This window comes from Eublepharis macularius, chromosome 11 (assembly GCF_028583425.1).
Source record: "Eublepharis macularius isolate TG4126 chromosome 11, MPM_Emac_v1.0, whole genome shotgun sequence".
NCBI classification, from domain to species: Eukaryota; Metazoa; Chordata; class Lepidosauria; order Squamata; family Eublepharidae; genus Eublepharis; species Eublepharis macularius.
The window spans coordinates 29,074,481-29,098,083 of NC_072800.1; the positions used below are offsets into that span (position 1 = coordinate 29,074,481).

General features: G+C 42.7%; 1 protein-coding gene across 5 annotated transcripts in view; it reads left to right on the forward strand.

Moving 5' to 3' along the window:
* Positions 1-436: 436 nt before the first annotated feature.
* LRRFIP2 (LRR binding FLII interacting protein 2) overlaps positions 437-23,603 on the forward strand; it is a 72,159-nt gene continuing 48,992 nt past the window's right edge. For all 5 annotated transcript variants that reach the window (XM_054991050.1, XM_054991051.1, XM_054991052.1 and 2 more), the window contains exons 1-2: positions 437-567; positions 8,744-8,892. In XM_054991050.1, the coding sequence (XP_054847025.1) occupies positions 8,803-8,892 (90 nt within the window). In that variant the 5' untranslated portion in view covers positions 437-567; positions 8,744-8,802. The remainder of the gene's footprint in view (positions 568-8,743; positions 8,893-23,603) is intronic.

The window sequence follows — 23,603 nt, forward strand, 5'->3', positions numbered from 1 at the left end:
CTGATAACGAAAAGTAGAATAGAGTGTTTCCACATGACACATCTATTTGAGTCTCTCACTATTCTTTAGGCGGGTCAGAAATATACTATACAGAAAAATCCGGTTTTACATCCACATTATCAAAGTGCCGTGGCCATACCAGAAAAGCGCCCACTTTAGGGCAGAAATAGCCAAGGTGGGTTGCCGGCCACTGACTGGAAGCCTCTCCTCCCTGTCTCTGGAGGCCGGTTCACCCTCTGAAGAACCGAGCTGTGACCCACAGACATTTCTGTTCGTTTCTCCGGTGCCAGCGGAACGGGCTCCCCCAAACCACACCTCAGGCACCACGCCGCTCCCCGTAACTTCTGCGCATGCGCCTTTTGATCGCAGCCCCTGCCTGCGGCTCCTCCTCCTCCGGGCCAAGAAGTGACGCATGCGCCCTGTGGAGTGTGTTTGGGGAAGAGTTCTGCGCGGCTGCTGGTTGAAGTCTTGGGTGGCCGGGATTGATGGTCAGAGCGCGCGGCTGTGGCCGAAGCAGCGCCGTGACGGAGAGCCGCTTTCCCGGGGGAGCCCCGGTATCGGCACGAGGTGAGGACGCGACTGTGGCCGTTAACGGCGGGCGGGTGAGGACGGGGCTGCCCCCTCCCCTGCCCTCTTTCCAGTTCTTAAGCGCGGTTGGCTGTGAGGAGAAACTCGACGGCCGGAGCGGCGGCAGCTTCATCCCCGCTCTCGGTTGGTGCCCCGCCCTGCCTGCTTGGCTAGCCTGGCGGCTCGTCGCTCTCTGGAAAGAGACTGAGGTACTCTCTGGTGAGGGAATGTAGAGACTCCAGAGCCGGAATGGGTCGGGAACCGGCAGGCGCTCCTACCCGGGCACGGGGTGGGTTGCTGGTTCCCGCAACGTGCAGGGCAGCCGCACAGGAAGCTCCTGATTTCCCCGACAAAGGCGTGCCGTGGCCGGGAGGAGTAATACGGCCTAGAGAGATCTGACATCTCTCCCGAGGGAGGGAGGTGGTGGGACCTCGGCTGCCCCCGCTGTTGGGGACGGGCAAAGAGCTCCCGCTGGCCGTATAGGGAAGTGGAAACGGTTTCCGGGCGTCTGCCGAAGATCGCTTTATTGTTGGGGTTGCCTGTTCAGATCCTGAGGGGGAGCCCTGTTGTCTTCCAGGCTGCCATATAAACATGCTTGCTTAGGAAAAGAGGTCGACTGAAGCCAGCGGCCTTTCTTTCAGTGTGGTGGTGTTTATTTACTTGGGGCTGTGCAAAGTGTCCAAAGCCAAAATGGCAAATAAATGAAAACAAGGCAGATGTCTCACCTCCCAAGATGTTTGCAAGGTGCATTGAAACCCAAAGATGTCTAGGATTGTATTCAAAAGGGTTGCACGTGGAAGAACTCACAGGAGTACATTTATAACAGGAAAAGCAAAAATTGACCTGCCCCCCCTTCTGTGCAACTCTTGCAATCCTAATTTTGCTTGCTTAAAAGTGAGTCATGTTAATCTTGATGATAATTTTTAGAGATGTGTTCTCAGAACTGGAATTGAAGAGTTACAGAAGACCTTCAGGGTCTGGACTTGTCAGCACATCTTAATGCATGTTAGTTATTCCTTTAAGCATTGTTTTAATATTATGTGAGTGAGTGTGCTTAAGATCACTTTATGCAGATACCATCAACAGTCTTTAACCTCTAGTTTACACTCAGTCGGCATGGGAAATTGGGATTGAGTTTTCCATCCTGTCAACACATTCTATTGTTGGGTGTATTTGTTTTTTGTTATAACAGTAATAGACTGACGAGATGAACAGCGAATACAGTACAAATGATTATTATGTGAAGAAAAGATCCCAGTGTGTGCTGATAGGTGAAATGGGAGATATTTGAGGCAGGTTAGTGAGGTGGGAATACAAGACTGCAGTATATGGTATAACAGTAACCTGAAATGCACTGATAGAGGGGTTAGTAAGGGGCACTTGCCTCTCCTGTTTTGTGTATGCATGTGTTTGCCTCATTCACTGCCCTTAATATTGAATGCTTATTTGGGAAATAGCTATATATTTTTGTGTGTGTTGGATCCTAACAGTGGACAAGGGGCAGTGTGGGTTCTCATGAATGATTAGTGGATTCTTATTATGCTGTATCAGTAAATAATCTGGTGGTAGCAAGTGCCGTCAAGTCATACCTGATTTATAGCAATCCCTGCTGGGGTTTTCAATGCAAGAGTCTAACAGAGGTGGTTTGCCATTGCCTATCTCTGCATAGAGACCCTTGTCTTCTTTGCCTGCTGCTGCATAACGGCCCTGGTCTTCCATGGAGCTCTCCCACCCAATTACTAACCAAGGCCAACCCTGCTTAGTAGGTTCAAACATCTGATGAGATCAGGCTTGCCAGTGTTATCCAGGTCAGCCAGAAGTAAATGATCATAGCCTGGGAGAAAATGGGAGTCCATTCAGGATCTGTAACTGGCAACCCTAATGTTAAGTGATCTTTTCTAGATGCTTGGAAATTTCTTTCTACTTCCAAATAGGGCAAGTGGGAGGCTTCCTTTGTTCCCAGTACCAGGAACTCTGGGTGGATGAAGTAAGAATGAGAGGAAGGTCAGTTTAATGGTAGTATGCTTAAATCATATTGGGAAGTAGGGGTCAAGAAGGTATGTTCAGCTTTCACATTTTGCATAACTAAGAATCTGTGAAGCTCAGTGATATTTTCAAGTTTTGGGGTAGTAGCTGCTGTCTCTAATTGCATTGGGAAAGCAAGAAAGAACATTGAACTCTGGTATGAACTTTTATCATTATTAATGGCATTATCAAATTCTGATCCTGAATTCTGGCATTAAGTTAATGGCATTATTCTAATCCTAAGCACATTTACTTAGAAGTAAGTTGATTGATTGTAGTGGTGCTTGCATCCAAGTCTGTGTTTTGGATCCCAGTATACTGTTTTGTATTTGTAACTGCAGTAATCATTATAAACATGGCAAATTAGACAACTTTTTTCTGCTTTCTTAAAGATGGGTGTCATGAAGCCTCTATTTCTGTATCCTGTCTTTTTTTCCCCCTATGGCATCTACAGGAAAGGACTAAAGCTCGCTTTTCCCTTGAGACAATAAAGGCTATAGGATATAGAAGGAAAATAATCTATTAAGTTTTAACTATCCAGTTAGAATGTTCAGTTTCTGTGATAACTTTAGTGAGTGATTATTGTAACTGCTTCGTGTTTATCATGTGCATACTGGTTGAAGTGTGGCAGAATACAGTAGATGTGGCCATCTGCTAAACAGAATGATAATTTGAACACGCTTCTTTTACATGTCTCTAGTACTGTTGACTGCATCCTTTATGTGGCAGCCACCCCACATTCCAGGAAATTAGGCCAGGCCATTGCCTGGTAGGGCTTTCGTTAGCAGATAGTTTGCCTTTGAAACAGCCACTGCCAAAGGGACTGAAGGATGGGTAAGCTGCTAGCTTTGCTGAGCTATTAGCTTCATGCCATGGATGGAAGTAAAGGACCTATTTGCTACAACAACCTCCTCCCCTTCTCCACAGCCTCTGGTTAAAGTTATATATTCATTGTTAATAGTTATATTATTGAATGTGTTTGTCTGGGGTTATGCACATGACATGAAGTAGTCGTTACTCTTAGTTGGTGGTAATTGCAAATATGGCTCTTCACTAGCCAGAGTGAGGTTTAACAGATTTATGATAGGGCTGAGAGTTAACTTTTTGTGATATGTATCAGAGTTTTTCAGTTGTTATCTAGATCAGTCAGTGACTAAGGGCATAACTCTTAAGCAATTTCTGGTACTGTTGGGTACTTTGTTATGATTACAACTGCAGCATTTTTTAAATTCCTTGGGAAACAAACATCTCTCGAAGTAGCACTAATAGTACTTGTTTTCTGGTAATGAATAATTCTGCAGCTACCTGCAGTAACTTCAGTAAGTTATAGGGCTAGTCATTTTCTAATGAAGTTTGCTGTGTAAATACAGAATTTTGCTGAAATAGAGGTTGGTGAGGATACTGTCCTCTTACTTTGTATACATGAACTAAAGACAATGATAATGAAATTTTCCTCCTGAAGTTCTGTGAAAAAGTGAAAACTACCATAATCACTTCTAGTCATTTTTTCAGAAAATCAGGCTCTTGCATTTTTAGATTCTTCTCACAAGACCTTGCTTTTAATAATAGCTAGTGCTCCCAAATGTAAGCTCTTGGTCTCCAAATTATCTTGTTCATGTACAGAAGAAGCCAAAAAACCCTTACTATGACAATGAAATTGTGTACATATGTAATAAAAAAAATAATATAGCCAAAATGTGTGATGGAAGGACTATTGCCGAACAGTTCAGGGCTGGGGAAGAGGACAATAATGGACTGATCACGTTTGCTACTTGTATCACTTTTTTTGGTAAATGAAAAATGCTGTAACCACATCTGTGTAGATAAGTTTTGGAACCAGGTTAGAAGAGCACATCTAACTGTAATTTTGCTACGTAGCAGTTTTTTCTCTGTAGCTGCTAAATGATTTTTTGTTAGTTACCAAACCCTCATTCCCCAAATTGTATCTGTCTTCATTTTGTCAGACTCGAGTTACTGGCAGTTTGATGGCAAGTTGTGTGGCTTCATGTTCCTCTGCCTCCCCACAAGGGTTGCAGATATTTTTTTTGCAGTCCAGGGACTCAGAAGGCAGAGCCAGAAAAAAGGGAGGTCAGATAAAAGTTAATTCCCTGCAATATGAAGGATATAACAGTTAAAAGAACACAGCGGAAACTACTAAGACTTCTTACTTTACCTTTGAGGGCTTCAGGGAATTCAGACCAGGAAAGACATCCTATTGAAAAGGCCTCTGGTGTCAGCTGACACGAGGGTAAGGAACTGTGCCAGCTAGTCCTCTTGCTAGAGGCAATAGGGAGGCTGTTCATCTTGCCTATCTGTAGTACAATTTTCTTTATCTGGGATGATGGAATGAAAAACATTTTACAAGGGGAATGACAGTGCTTTACATTCAGTAAACTAACCAGGAAAAAGGTGGATAAACCACAGGTGAAGGCAATAATCCAAAAATCAAAAATTCAAGAAGTATATTGATGTTACAATCAAACCATATGTATTTTGTACAGTGACAGTAATTCACACATAAATTACATAAGTAAACAGAATTGAATTCAAGGACTCTCTTTCCATTTTACGTTCAGTAAAAACATGGCATAAAATTAAGACAATTTAAGATACCCCAAAGCAAGGGGATACAAAAGTGAATAACTCTAAGGCTACCATGCTATCTTTGGATAGCAGGCATTGAAATGTATGGGATGTTGAGCAAGTTCCATAATCCATTTATGTGGCAACTGTTGTTCACAAATTGTTAAAATAAATTGTGGTTCAAAAGCTTTATAATTTCTTTACTTGCAGTCCCATGCCCCCCCAAAAACCAGAAGCTTGGGTGATTCCTGATTGTTTGCCTAGTAAGTTGATGCAGTTGTTCAAGTTACAGCTAATTAGATACAACATTTTGAAATCTGTCTTTGGTAAGTGTTTTTGGCTGTAGAAATTGTTTAAATAGAAGACACTTAATTTCAGCATATTTTCATGCAAATGGGCTAGAAATGCTCGTTTCTCTTAAGTGGGGAGTGGAGATTGCTGTACAAATGCATGAGAAATACTAATTTTGAGTTTATAAAGTGTTTTTGTAAGGGTGGACCATAATAGAAATTGCCACTTTGAGTCCTGTGAAGAACTTTTTCCAAATATTGTGCCAGCCTGCTCCTGTGAATATTCTTTTTTCTCTTTTGTTGGCATATGAATATTCCATCCCAGTATGGAAATATTTGCGAGATCATGCTTTAGTTTTTTATGGCAAATATTGAGTCCTTTATTTTTAAAATTTGGTTTCGTCATTCTTAGGCCAGGTGGTCCTTTAAGGCGAATCCAAATCTCCTTATTGTAATAATTTTGCTTGGTTTGAGTGTGAAACAAAGCAGTTGCATTGGCTCATCCATCAAAACTTGTGTATAGTCAAGGTTTTGACTATCACATACAAAACTTTTCATGGCCTTGGCCTCTCATATCTGCACACCCACCTCTCTCCCTATACTCTGCTACAGCTGTTTTGTTCATCTGAGCATGGCCTCCTGCAGATACTACCCTGCAAATGGGCAAAATCAACATACGCCCATACTCAAGTTGTTGCAGAATGCCATGGCTTACTTATTATCAGGAGCTAGGTGAAGCATGCATTGACTCCTATTCTGAAGTCACTCCACTGGCTGCACATCAGCTACAGGGCTGAGTTCCAAAGTACTGACCATCACATACAAAGCCCATAATGACCTGGAGCCATCAGCTCTGTGGGATCATCTCTCCTCCTATGCTCTGCCATGACAGTTTCACTCATCTGAGTTGGGCCTTCTGTAGATGCCACCCTGCCAACAGACAAAATCAACAACTACCTGTACACGTGCATTCTCTGTTGCGGCTTCCAACTTATGGAACAGCCTGCCTAATGAGGTCAGGAAGGCTCTGTCAAGGCTCCCATGGTTGCCCCAGAATTCCAGGAGAGGAGAAGACAGAAAGCCTAAGTGGAAGTTTAGCTCAGACAGTAGAGTGTGAAACTGGCCTGGGGCCTCTCCTGTGCCCAGGAGGCCTTAGAAGGTAAACATCCACTGTGAGGCTTTGCAGGATGTTGGACAGGGCCTGGTTGTAAGCACCTACAGACTTCAGGCCACTATTACAGTTGCAGACACTAGCTTATTGTAAATAGTCTCAGTCCAGCACTGGCTGTTGTGGCATCAGCAGCTCTGATAATGCTTACTATCCCTGCCCACCTGTTTGACTGTGCTCATGAAAACTGCTGCCTGCTCCTGTGTCCAAGCAGGACATTTTCTCATCTTCCTTTTCCTGATACTCTATTTCTTTCCTTCTTTCCAAAAGTACATAATAATACATATTGTTCAGTCCTTAGCCCATGCAGTAGATTTCCCGCAGCCGCCTTCCTCTATTTCCTCACTTTTCCATTTCATCTGCCTACCCATAACCTGCCTAATCTAATTTCCACATCTTACTCTTATCTCCTTTTCTTTACCTTTAACTTTTTTTTACCTAATAGCCTCTCTTCATTGCTTCCCAAACATTGGCCTGCCTTGTCCTTTTCTGTACCACCTTCCTTTCTACTGTTATTCACAACTCTTATTCTTAGACCTCATGTAAATCTTTGATATGTACCTTTTTCTAGTATATTTTTATTCCATCCTTTCTTCCTCATTATACCCTCACAATAATCTTATGAGTAGGTTAGGCTGAAAGTGTGTGACTGGCCCAAGGTCACTCAGCAAGCTTTATGGTAGGGAGGGAGTATAAACCTGGGTCTTGCAGATCTTTGTCTGACCTCTGACCATTCTACCACACTACTGTCATCTTTAGTGACCTTTAGTGACACTTGCCTTCTGAGGTGCTTGATTATGCAGGAATATCATGAAGGACCCATCGCTGAGTGATAGGAACATGGCAACAGTCTCAGTTGCAGCCCCTGCTGTTATGAACATAATCCTGTGTTGTATGGAAGAAGAAACTTTTCAGTTAAAACAGCTTCATGTTAAGTCGTAGTTTGTCCTGTTTCATTGACGGAGAGATTCAACAGGTGTCACTTTTCTGTCCAGGTGGATTTTAAAGAACATGTGCACATAAAAATATGTCTTGTGTATTTATAGTACATTCTTAACAAGGATACCCATTGCATTGCATATATATGATACCCATTCTGCTGGCACAGGACCAGGCACCAGAGCAGATGGTACCAACTGAGCTTGAGAGTACTGTGTCCTGTAGTATATAGTATTTCTCTTTTTGAGACTAGAAGACTCCACAAATCTTGTATTCTTGGAGGCTGAGGAGACAATAGTACCAACTGAGGTGAGGTACTGTAGATTTATGATGAACTTGTAGTCACTGGGGCAAACCAAATGCAGTAGAATGAAAGAAAATGCCTTAAAGAATATTCAGAAACAGAAGTTGCAGTACAAAATTCAGGTGTGTTTAGAATACTGAAATATTAAGTGAACTAACTATCTGTGCAATCCTAAGAAGATTTCAGTGCACTTAGACTAGAGTAACTCTGTTTAGGATTCACTGTTTAGGATTCCTTTCTTCCAATAAAGCATTGAGTAACTTCTTGTAAAATATCTGGAGCAACTTTTCTTTAACTTAGCTTCAGAATTGGAAATGATAAGAACCTTAGGCTGTCTAAAATAATTTGAAACAGCACTGTTTTGTTTGTTAGGATAATGGCTATTAGGACTTTAAAAAGTCATATCTGTGCATACATTGCATGAAAGATTTGCAGTGCAATCCTATGGAGAGTTACTCCAGTCTAATCCCATTGACTTCAATAGGCTTAGACTGGAGTAACGCTCCGTAGTCTGGCAATATGTAAAGATAGATATGTAGTATTATTTTTAGGAATGTGGTCCTTAGTGATAAGCAGATAGAAACATATTTATAACAGTAGGAGGTGTTTTTAGAATTTTTTGAAACTTTACTAACTGCGCAACGTTAAGTGTGTTTAAATCTCCACTACGTTCAGACGATGAACTTAGAATTCCAGCTTGTAAAAGAACTAACTTGCATATCAAACATAACATTGTCAGTATTAAGAATATATTTATGGGAAGGAGACATTGTAGAAATGGAATTTGATTGCTCAGGTCTTTGAATAATTAGTAGTAGATACATGTATCTAAAAAATAAATCTGTTACTCCTCTAATTTCATTTTAGATCTGGACACTTGGGTCTGACCCAATCTTGTGACAAAATTATTGAACGCATATTTAAACATGGGGACTCCTGGATCGGGAAGGAAAAGAACACAAGTAAAAGACAGATTCTCAGCAGAAGATGAAGCCTTGAGTCATATTGCTAGAGAGGTTGGTATATAATTTTTGGTTAAAATGAATATTAGAAATTGATAAAACTTGTAGGATATATGGCTGCAGATTTTTGTTTTAAAAATGGCATAGCTTGGAATTAAAAAGTTGATACTATATTTGCAATGAAATCTCAAGTCATAAATTATGTATGTTGATCTCTTAAAACTAAAAAAACCTGTTTTTTATTAATTTTTTAAAAATTGACGTACTTCCAAAGCTTGTGTTAAATTCAAAGTGCTTGAAATTTTCTTAATATAGCCTTCTTGCAATTTGTACCATATTACTGATTTTATAAACTGAAGAGATCTTGTGGTAGGACAACCCTTCACACTATTGCACAATGCTGGACAATGCCACAGTACAACATAGGAATGTTGCAAAGGTGAGTGTAAGTGGGGCCACAAACAAATGGATGTGATGGCAGTAATTTAGTCCAACCGAACCACTGTCATTCACAGCAGCCAGGCACTGGGTTCAGCCTCTAGGGAAGCACCACAGAACAGAACCAAACAGTACCCAGTCCACAAGCACAAGGCATTCCTTTGCTTCAGTTTGCTTCTGATGGACTAAGTTGCAGCAGTGTCCCTTGCTTCAGTTTGGTTTGGGTGGAATGGATGTGATTCTCTGGTGTGATGTTGGCCCCCTTGCTTCACATTGGTTCTGAAAGGATTCCATTCCCGGTCTTCAGTTTGGTTCTGTTGGGCTTTCACTAGGATGAGTTCTCAGCCCCCTGGACAGTCCCCAGATTGTTTTCCCCATAGGGAATAATGGAGAGTGGTTGGGGGAACCTTCTTTGGAGACCCATAGAATTGCCCCCCGGGGTCCAATCTTCATAAAACATGAAGAGTCTTTTAGAGGACAGTCAGAAGTAGGTTACCTGAAAATTTGGTGGAGTTTGGTTGAAAAATCCGCCCCCCCCCACACCCTCTCTGCAAAAAAGGCAGGAACTGCTGTTTCTTTGCTGGGAAACAGCAAAGGAACAGGCCAACCTGCATTACCAAATTTTACCAAATTAATTCGGTAGCACTAAGTTCAGTATTCTGAACTTGGTTGGTATTCATTATTTTGATCAGGAATACCCAGATTTTACAGCTAAAGTTTGGTTTTTAATTCTGAATACCAAACCAAACTACACACTCCTAAATGTATGAATGTTAGAAACTGTACTTAACAGAACTTAAAATGGTTCAGAAAGAGCCATACAGCAATCACTCAAAGACGTGCAAATTGAAAAAGGAATTTTTGTGCCAAGTCTGTTGACCATATTTGAATGCATGTAAAAGTTGTAATGAACAAATATTTCAGTACTGTCCTGCAATCTCAATTGACTGTATGAATCTACCCAATCAATACATTCATTTTCAGGGGCCCGGTTTCAGCTGCTCTGCCATTTGACACTAGATGAGTGGGAACTCCAGAAAGGGTCATGGCATTAAAATGATGGAATTCCTTCCTCAGGGAGATTTGTCTTTCTAAACTCATATGAGTTAAAACACATGGAAGTGTTTTGTACTGAATCAAATCATTGTTCCATCAAGGTCAGTGTTGACAACTCAGGTTGGCAGCAACTCTCTGGTTGTCAAGTAATGGTCTTTCACATCATTTTTTGCCTGATCCTTTTACCTGGAGTTGCTAGGGATTGAACCTGGATTCTTCTACATTCCAAGCAACTGCTCTACCACTGAGACAAGGCCCATTCCTTATATCCCTATACAATTAACCTCTTTAAACTGGAACTTCTGGGTATTAAAATTAAGCAAAATTGCCCAGAAACTTGATAGTTCAAACTAGCAAACCGAAGGGATATGTTGTTTGGGGCTCTTGTTTTTGAATGAAATTAGTTCTGTGATCTTGGACAATTTGGAACCTATCATTTCAGAGTCTCTTTATAAACTGTCCTGAATGGGTGAACATGTTACTTAGGCTCTTACTCCTCTTGTTCTGTTCTTAAGTATTTTCCAGTCATTGTTGAATAAAATTCAATATAATTTTGAGTACTGTAAGACTTTCCCATTATCCTTTGGAGACAGGAAATTGGTTCAAGTCCTTTGACTCCTTCCCTTTAATGCTGTTGATCCTCAAGTCTTTTTCTGCCTCCGTCAAGAGACCAAAAAAAATCTGAGGGCTCTGGTTCATTTTCTTTTTACATTTTTGATCTTCTCTGGTTCGTAGCTTTCTTGTTGCAATCCCTAGTCTTCATTGTTTTGTTTGTCTGCACTTTTAAAAAGTCATTGTTGTCTGTCTTAGCACTAGCTGAGGTGATGGCCAGCTCATCACTTCTGAGAGTTGTGGAACAGTGGCACAACTAGTTGGGATATTGACTGCAATCCTCTCCAAGCCAAGGGGCAGAAGTCTATGCCGCTTGAGTGTGGCAGCCATGGAAGATATGGCTGAGTTCTGATTTTTCATTGGCAGCTGCAGCTCGGAAGAGGATGCTGGCAGCCAGAAACACTAGGGGACTGGAGAGCTGGGGCAAGTGGTCCAGATCAGTGGAGATCAGGGCAAGAACCCCTGAAGCTAGGGTCTGGCCATACAATGGTCTCTTAGGGTGGGGATGGAAAGCCTGGCCCCTCCAGGGACTTGGCTAATGGGTGGAGCATCATAGGAGTGTGGGGTTGTTGAGACATGCAGAGGGACCACACATGGCTTGCTGAGCTCTGGAAAGGGTTGCCCACTAGAAGCTAGGGGTAGAGCCAGAGAGAGAGGGAGGCAACTTAATCTGGACATGTGTGAGGAGGAATGAGGTAACAGGAGGAATATGTTGTACATTTTAGCAGAGGAATGAAGGTTGCATCCAAGTGTAGCTGTTTCTGCAATCTATGATGAAAGCATGAAGTAATGGAAACCCCTACCAGCCTGTTGCTGCTTGCTACATTGATCCCCCAGCACCAGTCATGGCTGCGGTCTCACCACTGCTTCAGGAGAGCTCCATGCCCAGTCCATATCCAGGTCCACCTGATTTCAGGAGGGATATGGGCTATGGTGTCACAGAGATGTGTGCCACCACACAGTCTGTATAATTTCTATCTTCAATATATGAAATCAGTGGACTTAGTCTGGAGTAACTCTGCTTAGGATTGCATTGAACGTCCTCTTTTGCTAGCCTCCTTCCTAACATGTTTGTCAATGTTTGTACCACATTTTTTGTATTTTCTCAGGGAAAGAGCTATTGACATTTATAGATATTAGGCAGAAAATATACTGTGACTATATACTGTCTTTACTCCCCTGTTCAGGTAAAGGGGTATATTCAGATGATACAGTGTTCCTTTAATATATTCAAGGAACCAAGAGAGTGAGCATTGTTTGAAATCCTCCACTGCAACAAAACCTTGTGTAGGATATAGATATATGTTATGATGGGTGACTTAAACAAATTGAACAGCTGTGACGGACAGAACTGGTTCTAGCTCTGCTTCTTCTGGAAAATAGCCATGAGAGCTGAGGGAATGTTAGGCTGTTGACAGTTGCAAGTCTGTTGGAAGGCAGTTAGGAGAGGGCGGGGGAGCTGCTAAGGAAGGCAACAGAGATATTGCTGGCTGTTTTGAAACCTGTTCTGAGATACTGAAACATTCCCTGTTTAAGCACAATAGATTTGTGTTTTAAAATCATTTACTCAGTCTTGTAAGTAAAAGTTGTTTCTGGTTTAACCCTGGCTGGCTTAAAGTTGTTGACTGAGGGGAAAGAAGACACATACAAACCTTAAACACTCTGGTCATGAACAATGGGCCAAGTTTAAGTAAATGGTGGCAACATATTAGGGAAAGTTAACCCCAGTAGCCCTGGACAGTATCTGGATGAGGAGAAGTCAATAACCAGAACTGGCTGCCTACCTAGAAAGAGGAGAAAGGGAGTCCTAGTGTGGCCTTGGGTCAGGGATCTCTGCCTGATAAACAGAAGTTAGACAGGTGGCATATTGTGACTGCCTTTAACTTCCTGGGAAGCCCCAAACCTGCGTATGGAGATTTATGATGCGTGGTGGTATGTAAAAGGTGTGTGGGGGGGTCACAACAACTTGCACAAAGTCAAATTTTTAAAAATCTCTTAACATCACTTACTCTTGGTTGAAATACTGAGACATTCATACTACCTTATTAGATGTTGAATTTGGTTCAATGGAAAATAAAAAGTTTGTGTAGATGATACTATATTCTTCTGAGGTTACAGAGGTACAGGTACTGTTGGCCTGTTTAGACATAGTTCCCACTTCAGCACAATAAATCTCCCAGTGGGGGAAGGGTGGAAGGGAGCCAGAAATTAGATCTTACTAAGATACAGAATGGAAAAAAAAGAAGTAAAAACAGTAGAAGAAGACAATAAGACTGAACAGCTTAATGGCAACAGTACAGTCATTTATGGCAATACGGTTTTTAAAATTGCTTTGCATAACCATAATGTTCAATTTTATTACACAATTATAGTTACTTTTACTCCAAATTATATCTCTCCTACCTGGATTGTCCAGAGAAAGCCCAGCCCAGAAAGAAGAGATTTTTGAAATGAAAAAAGGAAGGATTTGTAATAGATTGTTTTATCTGTGACTCATTAAAGTATCCAAACTGTCGAGTTCTGAGATTTATATCTCAATTCTGAACAGTTCTGAAGGTTTTAGATAAGGAGATATAAAAATAAATCTTTATTTAAAGAACCCTGTTACTTATCACAAATAACTTGTATGGATTCTCCTTGTTTTAACTCTTTCCATCTTGTTTTAACTGTTTCCACACACAGACTTCTTTTAGAGTTTAATGTTTATTGAAGTAAACTCTAGTCTTTTTAATTCAGCAAGATACCAAAATATAATAGAGTAGTAAAAATAAACCTATAGTTAATGAACAAGTACATGCAACAAGGATTAACTCTCCTAACATCTCTCAAATAAAGTTAAGAATGATCTAAAATCAGATCTGCTATAAAATGCATTGAATTTTCAATAAGCACACAGATAAATATATTTCTCACCTAGAACTTCATAATCCTTCATCAAAATCCTAACCTTTCTTGGTGGCATCTTTTATACCAATTGCCATGTGCTATAAATAGATCTTTCACATGTGACAATCATATAAACAAGGTTGGTTTTAGATTTAGCTGATTATTCAGATTTTCAACCATGTGATATTCTACCAAGCCAAAAGTGATGCCGTGGTACAGGTGCAAGATAAGCGTCCTAAATCTCTAGAAGTTGACAAAAGAGTTAAGTGAGCAGATCATGATCAGCCCATTCTAGTAATTAAGGAATCATTTATCTATTATTGTCCACTACTTTTAATTGGTAGTCAAAGATAAAAGGAACATCTGTGTGGTTCAACTACATACACAGCTCACTAGAATACACATGTATAACTAGAGTATATTTAATAACAACAACAACAATATCTTATTTATATACTGCCCTTCAGGACAACTTAATGCCCACACAGAGCGGTTTACAAAGTATGTCATTATTATCCCCACAACAAAACACCCTGTGAGGTGGGTGGGGCTGAGAGAGCACCAGGGAGCCATGACTAGCCCAAGGTCACCCAGCTGGCTTCAAGTGGAGGAGTGGGGAATCAAGCCCGACTCTCCAGATTAGAGTTTCGCACTCTTAACCACTACACCAAACAGGTGGTGATCTAATCCATATTCCCGTTATAGGGTGAGGATGCTATGGGAAGAGCTGGCTCTAAGAAAGTTCCAAGTTTCTAAGAAACCAAAGTAGATAGGAAGAAGTGGAAAGTTAATTCCAGGAAGGAAAACAGAGAAACATACTCTGCCTTGATGTATTGTCAAAGGCTTTCATGGCCGGAGAACGATGGTTGTTGTGGGTTTTCCGGGCTGTATTGCCGTGGTCTTGGCATTGTAGTTCCTGATGGTTCGCCAGCAGCTGTGGCTGGCATCTTCAGAGGTATAGCACCAGAAGACAGAGATCTCTCAGTGTCACAGTGTGGAAAAGATGTTGGCAGGTCATTTGTATCTACTCAGGAGGGGTGGGGTTGAGCTGAGTCATCCTGTAAGAGTTTCCCAGGGTGTGGAATGCTAATGGCGGGAGGCTTCACTGTATCCTGAGGAGGTTCTTTTGCATATGGATTGGTGCTTGATGTGCTAATCTTCTCTGCAGGGCTATTGTCGGGTGTAGAGTGTTTTGTTAGCCTGGTGTTTTTCAGAACTGGAAACCATGCTCTGTTCATTCTTAAGGTTTCTTCTTTCCTGTTGGAAGTTTTGCTTATGCTTGTGAATTTCAATGGCTTCCCTGTGCAGTCTGACAAAGTAGTTGGAAGTGTTGTCCAGTATTTTGGTGTCCTGGAATAAGATACTGTGCCCTGTTTGAGTTAGGCTATGTTCAGCCACTGCTGATTTTTCACTGCTGACACCAAAATACTGGACAACACTTCCAACTACTTTGTCAGACTGCACAGGGAAGCCATTGAAATTCACAAGCATAAGCAAAACTTCCAACAGGAAAGAAGAAACCTTAAGAATGAACAGAGCATGGTTTCCAGTTCTGAAAAACACCAGGCTAACAAAACACTCTACACCCAACAATAGCCCTGCAGAGAAGATTAGCACATCAAGCACCAATCCATATGCAAAAGAACCTTGTTGGGCGAGTTTCAGCCGAAGGAATTATTGCACATTGGATCAATTTGGGGGTCAGAAGGAAGCACCGGATTGGCCTTCTGACTGAGTGCCACAGCAGCCATTGGGCTTTCAAATATAGCTCTCATTAGTTACTGCATTATGTAGGAAGAGGACTGCATAAACTAATGGATTGAAGAAAGACACGGACTACAATATTTATTGTGTTGATGTTATTTATTGCATGTATTGTACATATGTATTGAAGAAATCATTTGATACACCTGGTAGTGTGTTTTGTTCGGGTTCTGGGAGGTTTTTCCTGTTTGGGTTGGATACAAATGACCTGCCAACATCTTTTCCACACAGTGACACTGAGAGATCTCTGTCTTCTGGTGCTATACCTCTGAAGATGCCAGCCACAGCTGCTGGCGAACCGTCAGGAACTACAATGCCAAGACCACGGCAATACAGCACGGAAAACCCACAACAACCATCATACTCTGCCTTCCTTGAGAAGGAAATTACAATGATTTCATTATGTGTACTTCAGTGTTAAAAACCTGAATCAGGCCAATTTGGAAAGATTCAGGGTTCCTAAATCGGCCCCAGCATTGCTGAGCCGATTTGAGAATCCCAAAGCAAAGCTTCCTGAAGCGATTTGTATCACATCAGGAAGTTTGGGGCAAAAAGTAACACTTTTCTTGCAGCTTGCAAGCTGCAAGAAGTGTTGTTTTCAAATGCCCGCTGCTTTACAGCTGATGAGAGGGGAATCCCCTCTCATCAGCTGTAAAGCAGTGGGCATTAAAAAGGCTTTTTTCAACTGAGAGGGGGATTCCCCTCTCATCAGCTGAAAAAAGCCCTTTAAATGCCGTCTGGGCTGACAGGAGGAGGATTCCCCTCTCATCAGCTGAAAAAAGTATTTGCCCATTGAGAAACTTTAGGCTGTACTTTGGTGCACACTTAAGATCCTGGACCCCGTTGCCGCCAGACCAGAATCCAGGCTGTGAGAGCATAGTGCAGTCCCCCCTATAGCATAAGGAACATTTGAATAAGCATGCCTGTGATAATTTGATGAAGGGTAGATGATTAAGACAAGGTGTCATTCTTAACACAAATGGTTTTTCCTGGATTTACAGTTGTACTATCCAGAATTGTGTTTGTAAAAGAAAATTCAAGAGCAGCATTTATTATCCTGCAAACCTGAGCCTGTCTCTATGGCCCCCAAAGGTTGAGGAATTTTGAAGGTTTAAAGGGGGTTTTGATCAATGTATTTATTGTGTATTCAGAAGGTTAGGTTATTCCCATGTTGGGAGTTTCTTTTATCAGTACTTTGCTTTGATCAAGGAACCTGCTTTTTATGTGAAAAGAGATGCATTTCTCTTCACATCTGATATCTTGAGCCAAAATGTTCTTGGGCTTAAATCCCATACTCCTGCTTTGCCCCATGCCTCTGGACGAAATAATCATCATCATCCTTCTGTGTAGGCACACGTGGCTTGCACAGGCCAACCTTCAGAAAGAGATTCTATAGCTTCATACCTACAAGGGCGCTTTGAATGCTCATTGCACATGTGTGCAATGAGCACATGTGTGAGCTTCCCGCCAAAACCACATGACAATCAGAGCGCCTCCGTACTTCCCTCAGTTCTTCTCTCACCGCCTTAGAGAGATGTTCTTTCCAGCTCTGCTCTGGCTTGCTTTCTCTTTAGTCCTTTTCCCTACTTTCCTTGCCTTTCTTCTTGCTATCACCGATTGAACAGACAAAATGTCTCAGAAAGTGCTTTTTAAAAAGTGCTCCAAATGCAACATGGTGAGCACTCCCTGTTCTTACTTTGCCTGGGCGAGGCCCTTAATGTTTCAACTTGCTACATCTGCCAGAAGTTCACTACAAAAGCTCATAGTGATTGGGCCGCCCATCTCAAGGTTGCTGTGTGGGAGACGGTTCTCTCTGGGTCAGGTAAGCCAGCAGGAAAATCATGCGTTGAGCAGGACCCTACCTCCTAGGCAGACCCCTCGGCTACTCCCAGGTCGGCTTATTCGGAGCCCTCGAAACCGCTCTGCTTGGTTCCAATGTCTCACTCAGAACAGTCCTCAGCAGCCACTGAACAGGCTAAGAGGCGTTCCCCCGAACCAAGACACTTGGAACGGGCCTCCTTGGAAATGCCTGCAAAAAAATCAAAGGCTAAGACAAAGCATCTCAAGAAGCCGACTCATACCCATCACAAACATCATTCAGTCTCCTCTGCACCCCTGAGAGTAGAGGAAGAGATTTTACCAGTTGCTACCTCATCACCGCCACCTACCCCGTCCTTGCAGCATGAGGACCAAGATGAGAGCCCCTTGGACGAGTTCAATCCTGTTCTCATCTCAACTGAGACAGAACCTATGCAGTCAACTGTGGCTATGCTACCTTTGACTCCAACTCCTTCAGCCCCTATGGGCTCTATATCGGTTCCGACCACCTACAGTCAAACCCAGCCGTGGATTCCTCCAATTCCATCCACATCAGGAACTGCAAAGATTCTGATGCCATGGGCGTTCCAGCCACCGGTTCCAAATCCGGCCCCAAACTGGCAGGACTTCATGGCGTGGCCTCAGAACACTCCCTTCATGCCACCTGCACTGACAGCACCATTGGTTTTTGAGCCATCCACTTCCTTCAGAACCAAGAAGTTCAGGTTCACGGTTCCAGCCCTGCATGGAATCTGAAGAAGAGGATGTGGAGGACATAGGATCCCATTTAGATTCTATCTTGGATGTGGCTTTGGATCCCTCCCCAGAAGAAACTGTGGGAGACACCATTGCTACATCACCAAATGAGGATTTTAGGCTCTTCTCGGAGCAGGTGCTCATGATGGCCAAGGTGCTCAACTTAGATGTCTCGGCTTCCACCACCAAGCCAAAGAGTAAGGTTTTGCAGGCACTGTACTCCGAGTCCCCTGCGACAGTGGCCTTCCCACTAGTGAAAATTTTTTTAGACATTGCACATGGTAACTAGGAGAGACCGGTTTCTGCCCCAGCAACATCTAAAAAGATTGAACGTTACCATAAATTGAAGCAACAAGACTGCGCTTTCTTGTTTACTCACCCGTGCCCTTCTTCCCTTTTGGTGAAAGAAGTCCAGTCCCGATACAAATATGGCTCTCGCTCATCTCCTGTTGACCATGAGGGCAGGAAACACGATAATATTGGCAGGAAGGTCTATTCCTCAACCTCCTTAATTTTTAGAATTGCTAACTTTGAAGTAATTATGGGCTCATACAACCTTTTCCTCTAGGAAAAACTGTCTACCTATATCCAGGACCTCCCAGAGGACAAGAAGCCAATGACACAGATTCTTCAAGGTGAAGCCATTAAGCTGGCTAAGCAGCAGATTCCGCCAGCAAACATGCAGCCAACTCTTCTGCATGTGCAGTGGCCTTGGCCATAGTCCTGCATCGTCACGCTTGGCTTCAGGTGACAGCTCTACCGCATGACAGGCGTAGCAAAATTGAGGACTTCCCATTTGAAGAACCTTCTTTATTCTCTGTGAAAATGGATGATTCTCTTACCCAGATGAAACGAAACCACCCAACAGCCCGCCCATTGGGAGTGATTGTGCCACAAGGCCAGCAGGAACAACAACAGCAGTTCCAACAAGGCTCGAGATACCGTTATCAGGGGCATCAACAGTATCAGTAACATTCCAATAGGTATCCCTAACAATCTTTATCAGCAGCAAAGAAGTTATATTCTGTACCAGCACTCTGGAGGGCGTTGTTCCTTCAAACCCAGAAATAAGCAACCCCAACCGCAGTCACCCAAGCAATCCCAGGGGCGGAAGTCCCTATTCTGACTAACCGACACACATGCAGCAGTCCTTGGAACTTTTCTGGACAAGCTTCGATCTTTTTTGTCGCAGTGGAAAGCCATAACATCCGATTCTTGGGTGCTCTCCATCGTTCAATTCGGATATTGTTCACATGTTGAGGAGTTGCCACCCTTGTCCCCTCCAAGTCGATCAACAGTCCCTACACCTCAGCTGTCATCACTGAGCTACTGCACAAGGGGGCCATTTGAACCCCTCCTCCTGGGGACTCCAGGATGGGATTCTATTCCAAATATTACCTGGTTGACAAAAAGGATAGTGGAACCAGACCGATTCTTGACCTCTGCCAGTTAAGTAAGTTCATTAAAGTTGGAAGATTTAGAATGTTAACCTTGTCCTTGGTTATTCAATTTTTACAACCTGGCTCTTGGTTTGCAGTTGTAGACCTTAAAGATGCCTATTTCCATATAAGCATCCACCCTCAGTACAGAAGATATTTGAGGTTCCTGTATGGTTCACACATTTTTGAATTCACTTCCCTTCCCTTTGGGTTGTCCTCAGCCCCAGGGTCTTCATGAAGTGTATGGCTGTATGGTGGCATTTCTCAGGTCCAAAAGATGTCACATCTATCCGTACCTTGATGGCTGGCTTTTAGTTGCTCAGTCAAGAGATCAGGTAGTTGATCAGGTACACTTGACACTTCAGACGATATCAGCCCTAGGCCTTTTGGTCAACTGGAAAGAGTCCACTATCCACTATAACCCCATCTCAAAATATACTCTCTTATCAGAGCCAGGTTAGACACTGTGGAGGGGAGGGCATTTCTCCCTCTAGAAAGGGACACCTCCTTACAGAGGTTAGCAAGAAGTTTTCAGTCAAATCATTTCCAATCAGCTAAGTCCATCCAGAGATTGTTAAGATTGATGGCTGCAACTACCTGTGTAGTTCCTTTTGCCAGACTCTTTATGAGACCGTTGCAAAACTGGTTTGCTCGATACTTGAATACCCTGATAGATTCATTTGAAAGGCATCTATCTATCCCTAGGGTTATTGTTCACTCCCTGCAGTGGTGAGTCCCTACAGGATAACCTTCTTAAAGGGATACCCTTTGGCATACAACATCCAGAAATTTCGATCACTACTGATGCCTCCTTAGCAGGGTGGGAAGATCACTGTCTGGATCTCTCACAAGGTACCTGGTCCACTGGTGAGTCTGGGTCACACATCAGTTTACTGGAATTGAGGGCGATCTGTTACTCCTTTACTACTTTTGCAGGCTTACTACGCCACAAGAAGGTTCAGGTGCACACCGACAACACCATGGCGCTCTTTTACCTGAACAAACAGGGAGGAACAGCATCACTCACTCTGTGTGCCAAGGCAACAAAGATTTAGATGGGGGGATAGAAAACAACATCTACCTCCAGGCTGTACATATAGCCGGCACTGTAAACATCAGGACAGACTCGCTCAGCCGTCTATTTCGCCTTCACCATGAGTGGTCAGTCAGCGACAGATAGATTTGATCCATATTCCATCAATGAGGGTTTGCAGATGTCGACCTGTTTGCAGACTCCAGCAACACAAAAGCCAGGAAGTTCTGCTCCCTAGTAGAGTGGGGTCCGAAATCCATAGGGGATGCTTACTAAGTTCCCTGGGACAGGGCTTTACTATGCTTTCCCCACCTGTACCTCTGCTCCCAAGGGTCTTGTGCAGAATAGCCTTTTTCAAAACACAGTGTATCCTAATTGACCCATTCTGGCCCCATCGGGACTGGTTTCCCACTCTTTGGGAACTGGTGGAAGGCCATGTCATAAGGCTTCCACAGGAACCAGACCTTTTACAGAGAGGGCAGGTGTATCATCACGACCCGACCACTCTGTCAGCATGGCTCCTGTTTTGCAGGAATCATCCTTCTTCACAGAAGTGACTCAGATTCTTTTAAACGCTCGCAAACCTTCTACTAGAGCTGCATACAAACTGAAATGGGACAAATTTCTTAAATGGGTGACTGATAAAGGACATTTTTCTTTTACATGCCTACTTGCCATTGTTTTTGTTTACTTCCTTTTGTTACTACATGGAGGTTTATCTGTATCCTCTGTTAAGGTACACCTAGCAGCAATATCTGCTTTTCATGATACTATAGATGGTAAGATAGTATTCTTCCACAATGCCTCATGGCAATTCCTCAAAGGGGCAATTAGTACCTTTCCCCCTCGGATAGTACCAGTTCCTGAATGGAATTTATCCTTAGTTCTAGCTCCGCTAATGCTGCTGTTATTTGAACTAATGGCGCATTGCACTATTGCCCTACTTTCTTGGAAGGTGGCCTTTTTAATAGCCATCACATCCCTCCGAAGGGTGGGCAGGTTGGGTGCTTTGAGGGTGGATCATTCATTTCTCCTATTTTTCCCCCGTGAGGTCATCTTGCACCCCAGTTTACAATTTCTCCCTAAGGTGGTTTCCAGGTTCCACCTCCAACAAAAAATCATACTTCTGGTGTTTTTCCCTAATACTACCACAGACTCTGAATGAACACTATACACACTGGATGCCAGAAGGGCACTGTTGTATTATCTACAAAGAACGAGACCATTTAGGAAATTTCAAGCACTCTTTATTTGTTACTCTGGCCCATGTAAGAGTCTACCTGTCTCTAACCAGTCTCTTTCCAGGTGGATTGTTGTAGTGATCAGAAGATGTTATTGTTCAGCAGGGACGCCCTGCCCAGTGACAGTCAGGGCACACTCCACCAGAGCTCAATCTTCTTCAGCTGCGTTCCTGAGAGGAACTCCCCTTTGGGACATCTGTCAGGCCGCAACTTGGGCATCGGCGGACACCTTCATATGACATTGCTCAGTTGATACGATCCGCAGGACCAGTACAGCTGTGGGAATGGCAGTACTTCACTCACTGTTAACATGAGTCTTCTCACCCCCACCCCCACTGGTGAGTAGCTTGTTGCTCTCCCATGTGGGACTGCACAGAAGGACGATGACGAAAACAGCGTTGCATTTACCTGTAACTCTTGTTCCTTGAGTGTCTTCTGTGCAGGCACACGTTCCCTCCTTCCTGCCTCGCTGTGAGTAAAGGCTTCTGTGTCCTTGTCTTGCAGCGGCTCGGAAGAACTGAGGGAAGGACAAGGGCACTCCAATCGTCAGCACGTTTTTGGCAGGAAGCCTCATGCATGCGCAGTGAGTGTTCAGAGCCCTCCCCCCCCCCCCCGTAGGTATGGAGCTATAGAATCTCTTTCCAAAGGCTGGCCTGCACAAGCGCAGTCCCATGTGTGCTTGCACAGAAGACACTCGATGAACAACAGTTACAGATAAGTGCAACGCTGTTACCTTTGGAGCTCACATTACTGACATTAGTGTGTGGGAAGGTCTCATGTAACAGGATATTCTCTGCTGTGAAGATGTAACGCGCATCCTGAATCTTTCTTCCATTTGTTGTGGCAATGGGAAGCTGTGCAGAATTATTAGAAAAACATATATTGAATGCCAGGACAATATCTGAATGCTTTGTTCCCTATAATCCAGTGGTGTTTCAGTTTAGTTGATAAATGTTAGTTACGTTACAGCTAGAATTGTTTTGGTTACATTTTGGAAAACAAGATTATTTACCTGGAACTGAGGTATGGTTGCACACACTTGATATAAGAGTGACTTGATGTAAATGTTTCTAGGAAAATAAATTAATAACCGTGAGGAATTGAAAAAGCCTTGACATCCATTTATGTCCTAGTGAAAACAAGTAAGGGTGTCCTATCCTTCGCTTCAGACAGCAGTATATGGCTGTATTATTCAAACAGGCTTTTTTCTCATTTGGTTTTAACAGTGTTTAGTGTTATACTATGTCAGGTTTCTGACTGGTTTTTAATTTGTTTTTACTGTAAACTGCTTTTAGCAAAGAGGAAAATTGAATAAATAATTTAATATGATTAAATGAAAGGTAAGACTGCTATCTCATATGAACACACGAAGCTGCTTTATAAGGAATCAGACCACTGGTCCATTAAAGTCAGCATTATTTTCTCAGATTGGCAGCAGCTCTTCAGGGTCCTGGGCAGAGATCTTTCACATCAACTACTTCCTGATCCTTTTAACTGGAGATGCTGGGGATTAAACCTGGAAACTTCTGCATGCAAACATATTCTCCTACTGAGCTACAGACCCGCTTCATTTAAATAGTCATATAGAATCTGTGGTAACATCATAGAGATTTTGTGGGGTTTCTTCGTGTATACAATTTTGTATTCTCTTACATTGTAATTTTATACTTTTCTAATAAAAATGTTTTCACATTGATGAAGAGTAACATTTTTATCAGTACA